Genomic DNA, 8834 nt, shown 5'->3' on the forward strand with positions numbered 1-8834 from the left:
GTGGGGTGGCAGTGCTCACCCGACCTCCCTATTGCCCCCATTGCTGCTAGTTACTGAGGGGTAGAAGGGGAGCAGGAAGGTGGCGCTCACCCAAACTTCACCCCACCCAGGCACCCCCATTTCCCAGTAACCAGCTGCAACACAGGCGATGGATGATCAGGTGAGGGTGCCCTCACTTCACCGATTGCTGCTGTGTGATTTGCCTCGGAAGACTTATGGAAATGACCTCAGAAGTGCCTGGATATAGGTCCATCTGCATCCCACTGCTGATCTAGTAACCTGCTTTCAACTGCGAGTGACGGCTACAGAGAAATTCACTGCTCTGCTCTCAACATGGCTACAGCCCTCAAAATGCTCAGGATGCACTAGAGCTGCCTGCCACTAAATGCAGTCGTGGTTAGACAGGGATCTGAGCTAACTTACGGAATTCGATGCCACAAAGAGGAGTCTGTGGCCGCTAATTTACACGGCTTCAAATGGAGACTGGACCAATTCATGGTGGGGGAAAACTATCAATGGATTATTCTTTCTTCCGTTTTTATCAATGGCTTTCCATTTATGAGGTGCTTCCTATAGAATACCTGGAAGAAATAATACTTTTTCTTTCGTCTCAAGAAGCCAGCAGAAAATTTCTCCTGATCTGCACTGAAGCCAGGAAAAAATCAGCAGCACTTTCAGTAATATAGAAGGAAACATTATTTAAGTAAAACAATACTGAATCTCCAGGGATTTTCCTGTAAGAGCTCTTAGTAGAGGGAGAATCAATTTCTCACTACACTCACCATATAAATCACAGTGCAGGAGAGCATGTTCAACAGATTTTGTTGCTCCAGCTCCACACAAAAACGGTCGTTCATTTCCTGGGATTTTTGCTGAATTGTCTTTCTATCAGTGCCAAAGGCAGCAAATTACAATGAGGAAAGTTAAATGCTCTCCTATACTTTGAGACAGTTAATGCTCAAAGTACAAAGCTGCCTTGATTCTACACAGTTTAATGAGTTATTAAGAAGTAGAGAACAATTATTTGTTAGCTGCAGTTATCAGATGCTCTTGATCTAAGTCTACTGATCTTTGAATAACAACTTTGGCCTTCTTTAGCCCATAAATGCGCAAAATGTCAGGAGAGAAGCCCAGCTTATAAACATTCTTCTTATTAACCTCTCTCATCCAATGATGAACAAAAGAGCCCAAGAACAAAAAGGAGAGATAGCCAGCAGGAGCTGCTGAAAAAGTGTAAATTTCAGGGCATCAATGAAAACGAAAGCTAAATGAATTCAGAACAGGTTGTTGCCTCTTCCACATTTTGAAGACACACTCAGATCACAGCTATCACAGCCAGAAAGGAGAGTGTAGAAGGGAGGGCATCCTTGCTTCCACTTGAGCAGATCACAGATCTTATTCACAGATTGTTATATGCTCAGTCTTTCCCTGGTGAGCAACCTGGCTGCTGAATTCTACACCAGCTGAAGTTTCTGAACCATCATCAGAGGTAAAGGTACCCCTGCTCGTACGGGCCAGTCGTGTCCGACTCTAGGGTTGTGCGCCCATCTCACTTAAGAGGCCGGGGGCCAGCGCTGTCTGGAGACGCTTTCGGGTCACGTGGCCAGCGTGACGAAGCTGCTCTGGCGAGCCAGCACCAGCGCAGCACATGGAAACGCCATTTACCTTCCCGCTATAAAGCGGTACCTATTTATCTACTTGCACTTAGGGGTGCTTTCGAACTGCTAGGTGGGCAGGAGCTGGGACCGAAAGATGGGAGCTCACCCCCGCCGCGGGGATTCGAACTGCCGACCATGCGATCGGCAAGCCCTAGGCACTGAGGTTTTGCCCACAGCGCCACCCGCGTCCCACAACTTCATCAGAGGTAGCCCCATGTAAAATGCCCTGCAGTAATCTAACCTAGATAAGGGACATAGGTGGCACTGTGATCTAAACCACTGAGCCTCTTGGGCTTGCCAATCAGAAGGTCAGCAGTTCGAATCCCTGTGATGGGGTGAGCTCCCGTTGCTCGGTCCCAGCTCCTGCCAACCTAGCAGTTCGAAAGCACGTCAAAGTGCAAGTAGATAAATAGGTACCGCTCCGGCGGGAAGGTATATGGCGTTTCCGTGCGCTGCTCTGGTTCACCAGAAGCAGCTTAGTAATGCTGACCACATGACCCGGAAAAACTGCAGACAAACGCCGGCTCCCTCGGCCTGTAAAGCGAGATGGGCGTCACAACCCCAGAGTCATCTGCGACTGGACTTAACTGTCAGGGGTCCTTTACCTTTACCTTTTAATCTAACCTAGAGGTTACCAGAGCACAGATGACAGAAGGTAGCCTATCCCTCTCCAGATAGGGGCACAGCTGGGCCACCAGCCAAAGCTGATGGAAGATACTCTGCACCACTGATGCCACCTGAGCCTCAAGAGACAGCAGTGGATCCGAAAGAACCCCCAAGCTGTGAACACACTCCTTCAAAGGAAGTGTAACCCCATCACCAGCAGGCCACCTCCCATCTATACAGTCTAGGGAACCACCCACTAATAGTGCCTCAATCTTATCTGGATTGAATTTCAGTTTATTTATCCACTCCATTACTGAGGCGAGACATTGGTCCTGTACATCTGTTGTCACACTTGCAGAAGTAAAGGAGAAGTAGAGCTGTATCCAAAACTCCAGATGACTCCACTCAGTGGTCTCATGTAGATGTGAAACAGCTTGAGGGACAAGACTGAACCACAAGGAACCCTGCATTGAACGCTCCCTGGAACTGAACAGCACTCCCCAAGCATCACATTCTGGAAACAACCATCCAAGTAGGATCGGAACCAGCACAAAGCAGTGCTATTCACCCCCAACTCAGATAGCCACTCCAGAAGGATACCATGGTTGATGGTACTGAAGGTCACTGTGAGGTCAAGGAGAATTAACAGGGTCAGATTTCTCCTGTCTTTCTCCCAACTAAGGTCATCATCATACAGGGCAACTCAAGCAGTTTCTGCGCCAAAACCGGGCCTAAATCCCAACTGAAATGCATCTAGAAAAATCAGTTTCCTCCAAGAGTGCCTGGATCCGATCTGTGACAACTATATTAAGGCCTAAGAACAGACACCCCCCAACTCAGCCCTCCAGATGTTTTGGAACTACAACTCCCATCATCCCCAGCTAACAGGACCAGTGGTCAGGGATGATGGGAATTGTAGTCCCAAAACATCTGGAGGGCCGAGTTTGGGGATGCCTGCTTTAGAACCTTTATATCCTGCTGCACTCCTTACTGCAGGAGATTTCAATGCATGCAAAGGAGCAATGATTTAAGTTTATAAGTCCATTACCACCCGATATGGGAATCAGATACTTGCAGTCATTGGGACGGTTTCCAAAGGTACACAATGTTAATTATGTAGGACTCTGTTTAGTTTCATTTACAAGGCAGGGGGATTTGAGAATACTAAATGGTACAGCTGATAGAGATCAGCATGGGGAACATACACATTTTTCAAAATATGGCGGCAACACAGTTGATTATGCAGCATTTTCACAATTAGCATATAGGTATGGGGCCCTTGTTGAGGCCAGCTCCAAAGTTTACTGCTAACTGTGACACTGGCATGCTTAGTTGGCAGTAATGATAGTTTAGAATCTTCCTCTAATAAAGATCTAGGTGAGAACTAGTTTTGTGAGGATGCCAAAAAGGTGGTGTGGTGGTTGTTATTAATTTCTACTCCACCCATGTGGTTGGGTTTCCCCAGCCATTGGGTGGCTTCCAACAAAAGGTTAAAAATACATTAAGACATCAGTCATTAAAAACTTCCCTAAACTGAGCTGCCTTCAGATGTCTTCTAAATGTCATATAGTTGTTTATCTCTTTGACATCTGGTGGGAGGGCATTCCACAGGGTGGGCGCAACTACCGAGAAGGCCCTCTGCCTGGTTCCCTGTAACCTCACTTTTTGCAGTGAGGGAACTGCCAGAAGGCCCTTGGTGCCCAGGCAGAATGATGAGGGTGGAGGCGCTCCTTCAGGTATACTGGGCCAAGGCCGTTTAGGACTTTAAAGGTCAGCACCAACACTTTGAATTGTGCTCGGAAACATACTGGGAGCCAATTTAGGTCTTTCAGGACCAGTGTTATGTGGTCTCGGCGGCCACTCCCAGTCACCAGTCTAGATGCCGCATTCTGGATTAGTTGTAGTTTCTGGGTCACCTTCAAAGGTAGCCCCACGTAGAGCGCATTGCAGTAGTCTAAGCGGGAGATAACCAGAGCATGCACCACTCTGGCGAGACAGTCCACGGGCAGGTGGGGTCTCAGCCTGCATACCAGATGGAGCTGGTAGACAGCTGCCCTGGACACAGAATTGACCTGCACCTCCATGGACAGCTGAGTCCAAAATGACTCCCATGCTGTGCACCTGGTCCTTCAGAGGCACAGTTGCCCCTCTCAGGATCAGGAAGTCCTCCATACCCACCAACCCCCTGTTCCCCAAAAACAGTACAGTGGTACCTTTGTTTACAACCATAATCCGGTTGTAAACCAAAACAGGTTGTAACCCAAGGTGCACTTTCGGCAATGGGGCCTCCCCAAAAAAGGGTTGTAATCCAAAAAAATTGGTTGTTACTACATCAGCAGTGGGTTGTAATTCCAAAAAAAGGGACACGCACTTCTGGGTTTGACGTGGTTGTAATCCAAAACGGTTGCAAACCAAGGTACCAACCACTGGACTTCTGTCTTGTCGGGATTCAACCTAGATCTGTTAGCCATCATCGATCCTCCAACCGCCTCCCTAGTTTCCTAGCTACCTTACTGAATTATAGTATTCAGCCCACTGGTTGGGAGTTAACCACAGTTAGAACAGGAGTGAAACCTCTTGACAGACACACCCTTATTTACAGTCCTTGACTCAAATGGCAGCTCATTACTGCTTTGCCCCAGAACTTGCTTTAAAATCCAGACAGGTATACACAGAAAGGTTTCCTCTTACTTTTAAACCATTACATCAGTGCAACACAAGAAAGACCAGAATTCCCAGGGGAATAAGTACAACTTCTACATGAGCTCAATTACTAAAACCCATTTTTAAAAATTTAAGTAGTGCTTATTTTCCCCAGGTACTGTAGTGCCTAGTTTATTACTGACAACGTTAATATGTTAAGCAGCAAATCTTACCAGATCAACCTGATGAAAAGTTCAAAGGCTCCTGGGAAAACAAAGTCGTCACTTCCAATGGCCCAGCGCCTTCCAAACATCACCATCCCAGGCATTGTGGATGCACTGGTGTGGATCCTCAGCTTCTAAAGGAGAACATACAAACACTATAGAATCTTGCGAGTATACCTTTCCTGCCCAAATATAAACATCTGTCTTTGTTCCAGATACACTGAAACCAATTAGAGGCCACTTTATCAGGTTTTGAACCAACTCTCCTCCTTTCCCCCAATCAATGGTACTGGTCAATTTTTAGAACTAATGGCATATGGCAGTGTTTTTCAAGCAGTGTGTTGTGGCACCCTGGGGTGCCTTGAATGATGGTCATGGGTGTTGCAGGTAACACTGGCCTCTGTCCTTCTTTCCTTCCCTCCCTCCTCTTATGTCCCCTTGCGTCTCTGCCTCCCAAAGACTTGCATAGCTGATCCTTGCAGCAGCCCTGGCTACAAGCTCCCCAGGCGAATGATGCCTCTGGGGCAGGTCAGGGGTGCTTCCCAGGTCTCTGAGGGGCAGTGAGGCACCTCTCTTTGGGTGGGGGAGGCAGCTCAGAGACCGGGGCAGCAGCTGCAGCTGCCCAGAGGACTCCCAAGGAGAGGGAAGAGGAGAGGAGGCTGAGGGAACACTCCACAAGGGTGGGTGTTTGAAAAAGGGTGAGAGGCTGCCAACTCTGCAGGCAAGGGCTGACATAACTGGGCCCCTGAGCCCCACAGGGGTCAAGGGAACCATGGACTCAAAACGGTTGAAAACCTCTGGTATTTGGCATTCTGTACCTGTTCTTTTTTCCTATCCAATATGCCCCTGTAAAATCACCCAGGCTACTTTCACAGTCTAAAAGCCTTCCTTCCCTTTCATACATTTTGCACTGTCAGGATCACCTTCCCAGGATCACAGCATCTTGAATTACCTCTCGCTTGCTCTCCTCATCACCATCAACCAAAATCTCCATCCAGTCTACTGCCTTAACATTACTACACATTTGATTGAAAAAGCTCCAGTGAAGCCCCACAGCTTAATAATAATAATAATAATAATAATAATAATAATAATAATAAATAACAATAATAATTTATTATTTATATCCCACCCATCTGGCTGGGTTTCCCCAGCCACTCTGGGCGGCTTCCAACAAAATATTAAAATACAATAGTTCGTCAAACATTAAAAGTTTCCCTAAAGGGGAGACTTTCTCCAAAACATGCATACACCCTGTTTAAGAGTCTTGTGACACCTTAAACACCAAGGCCTTATTGTGGCATATGCTTTTCTGGACCAAAGCAGCCTTTCGTCTATGAAAGGTTATAGCAACTCTGTTAGCCTTTAAGGTGCCACAAGACTCTTAGTCTGTTACAGCAAACTCATCAAAGAGCCTCATAGCATAAGCTTTCAGGGACCAGAGTCCACGTTAAGCCTGTTAATCTTTCAAGTCCCACAAGCCTCTTTGTTGCATTTACTGCAACCGACTTACAGCTGCGATCTTGTATACACTTGCTTGGCAGAAAGCCCCAGGAAGTGCAATGGGGCGTCCTTTCCTCTCGCAGACTCAGGCTTGTAGCACAAACTTTCACAGGCAAGAACAACCTTTCATAAGCCCACAAGTGCTTCTTCTACCACAATTGCACCACTCATTCTCATGCTGCCACAACACACACTTTTTTTTTAATGTGCAGGTGTGTGTTTCAAATGTTATTATACGTTAAGTGTTGTGGTACTGCTTATAGATGCTCTCTCCCTTTCCCCAACCCGTCTGCCACACAAACACCCCTCTGGGGAAACTAAGAAACCACATTTTCACCAGGCAAACAAGGGCCCCTGCTTAATAATAATAATAATTTATTATTTATACCCCACCCATCTGGCTGGGTTTCCCCAGCCACTCTGAGCAGCTTCCAACAGAAGATTAAAATACAATAGTCTATTAAACATGAAAAGCTTCCCTAAACAGGGCTTTACTCATGTGATGTGCAGAGATGCCCCTAACCTATTCCCACCTAGAGAGCCCCCTAATCTATTCCCACCTAGAGAGCCTGTTAACCCATTCCTGCCTGGAAAGCCCCCTAACCTATTTTCGCCTAGAGAGCCCCTTAACCCATTCCCACCTAAACAGTCCCCTACCCTATTCCCGCCTAAAGAGCCCCCTAACCTATTCCTGCCTAGAAAGCCCCCATACCTATTCCAGTTACATCCGGGGACTGCACCCCCCTCCCACCAAAAAGCCCCCTCTCATGTCTCCCTCGCCCAAAAAGCTGCCCTCGCCACAGCGCCCCCTACTGCGGCTCCAGAACTGCCCGCCTCTTACCTGCTCCCCACCGGCTCTCTCTACGCCTCTCGCTCAAAAGCAGGTCACTGACTGACAACACGGCGTCATGACGCACTGACGTCCGCACCGCGATTCCGGCTCCTACCTCTTACCACCACTGGCCACTTTCATCTACGCACGCGCCCTCCTCGGCACGTGGGGGTGTGTATTTGCTGCCGCTCTTGTCGGAAGGCGAGCGTGCGCAGAGAAGAGGAGGCGGAGCTGCCGGGGCTTCATACCAAAGAGGTACGCATTAAGCGGAGAGGGTTCCATCCGAGCACACCGGTTCTGATTAGATGCCTCCATGCGCCGGATAAATATTTGCCCAGGAATTTGGGCCGACTTTTAAGGACAGCTTTCTTCAACCTGCTGTTTTGGACGACTCTTGAGCGGATGCCCCCCCCAAACATCTGGAGGGCGCAAGGTTGGAAAAGGCTGATTAAAAAGAGGCAGGTTAGAGAAAGATGTTAAATTGTTTTTGCATGCCACAACTGCAACAAGAATTTTGTTAGCAAAGAATAGGAAAACACAAGAAGTACCAACAGTGGAAGATTGGCAGATGAAGATGATGGATTTTTCGGAGCTAGCGGACCTGACTGGCAGAGTCCCCGACCAGAAGGAGGAGGAGTACCAGGAAGAATGGATGAAATTTAAAGACTGCTTAGCTAAATATGTTAAGATAACTTAATTGGAAAAGCATGCAAATACCAGATAAGCTTAGGATTTAAATACGTAAGGATAGGATTTAAGATGTTTAAAGCTAAATTAGAAAGAATGAAAGATGTTAAGTGTTTAAGTTAATTTTGTTTGAAAAAAATGATTTTGGAAAACTGTTAAAATGATATACAATGAAATTCAACCAGGGGATTTGAGGAAGACACTTAACAATGCTATTAAGATTGGTTTAATTACAATTAGGATGGATGTTTGTTTGTCTTAATTTATTTGGAAAATTAATTTTAAAAATTGGAAAAAGAGGCAGGTTAGGGTTAGACTGAGGCCCCCTTAGGACGCGTTGCTTCGCAAAAAAATGCAATCGCACCCCACCCCCAAAAATGTAGCAAAAAAGTTTGAGAGGGGATGGCTTTTTTCTGGGACTCCACCTCCCTGACCCCTCTCATGCTGCAGTCCTAGTCACGCTTTCCTGGGAGTAAGTCTCATTAAAATCAGTAAGATTCACTTTGGAGTAGGCATGCCTTTCAACGTAAATTAACGACTGCAAAGCCTTGTCCTGAAAAAGAACCGATTGCCTGCTTATGGTCTTTGAATGAATTATTTTGCATTTCTGCTGTTTGTGCCCCGCCCATGGAGAGGACTGCCTGCTGCAAATGGGAACCAGATGTTTTACCAGAGAACCGT

At 46.9% G+C, this 8834-nt stretch overlaps 1 protein-coding gene across 3 annotated transcripts in view; it reads right to left on the bottom strand.

The window, feature by feature from the left end:
- Positions 1 to 7880, bottom strand: part of DAGLB (diacylglycerol lipase beta) — a 29059-nt gene extending 21179 nt beyond the window's left edge. Inside the window, exons 1-2 of one of the 3 annotated variants that reach the window (XM_083711540.1) lie at positions 7528 to 7880; positions 5141 to 5265 (exon numbers count right to left, since the gene is read on the bottom strand). In XM_083711540.1, the coding sequence (XP_083567666.1) occupies positions 5141 to 5235 (95 nt within the window). In that variant the 5' untranslated portion in view covers positions 5236 to 5265; positions 7528 to 7880. Of the gene's footprint in view, positions 1 to 5140; positions 5266 to 7475 lie in introns of all 3 variants that reach the window. The other 2 variants (XM_083711539.1, XM_083711541.1) reach the window with 2 other exon arrangements.
- Between the last annotated feature and the right edge of the window lie 954 nt (positions 7881 to 8834).

This window comes from Podarcis gaigeae (assembly GCF_964106915.1).
Source record: "Podarcis gaigeae genome assembly, chromosome: 14".
NCBI lineage: Eukaryota > Metazoa > Chordata > Lepidosauria > Squamata > Lacertidae > Podarcis > Podarcis gaigeae.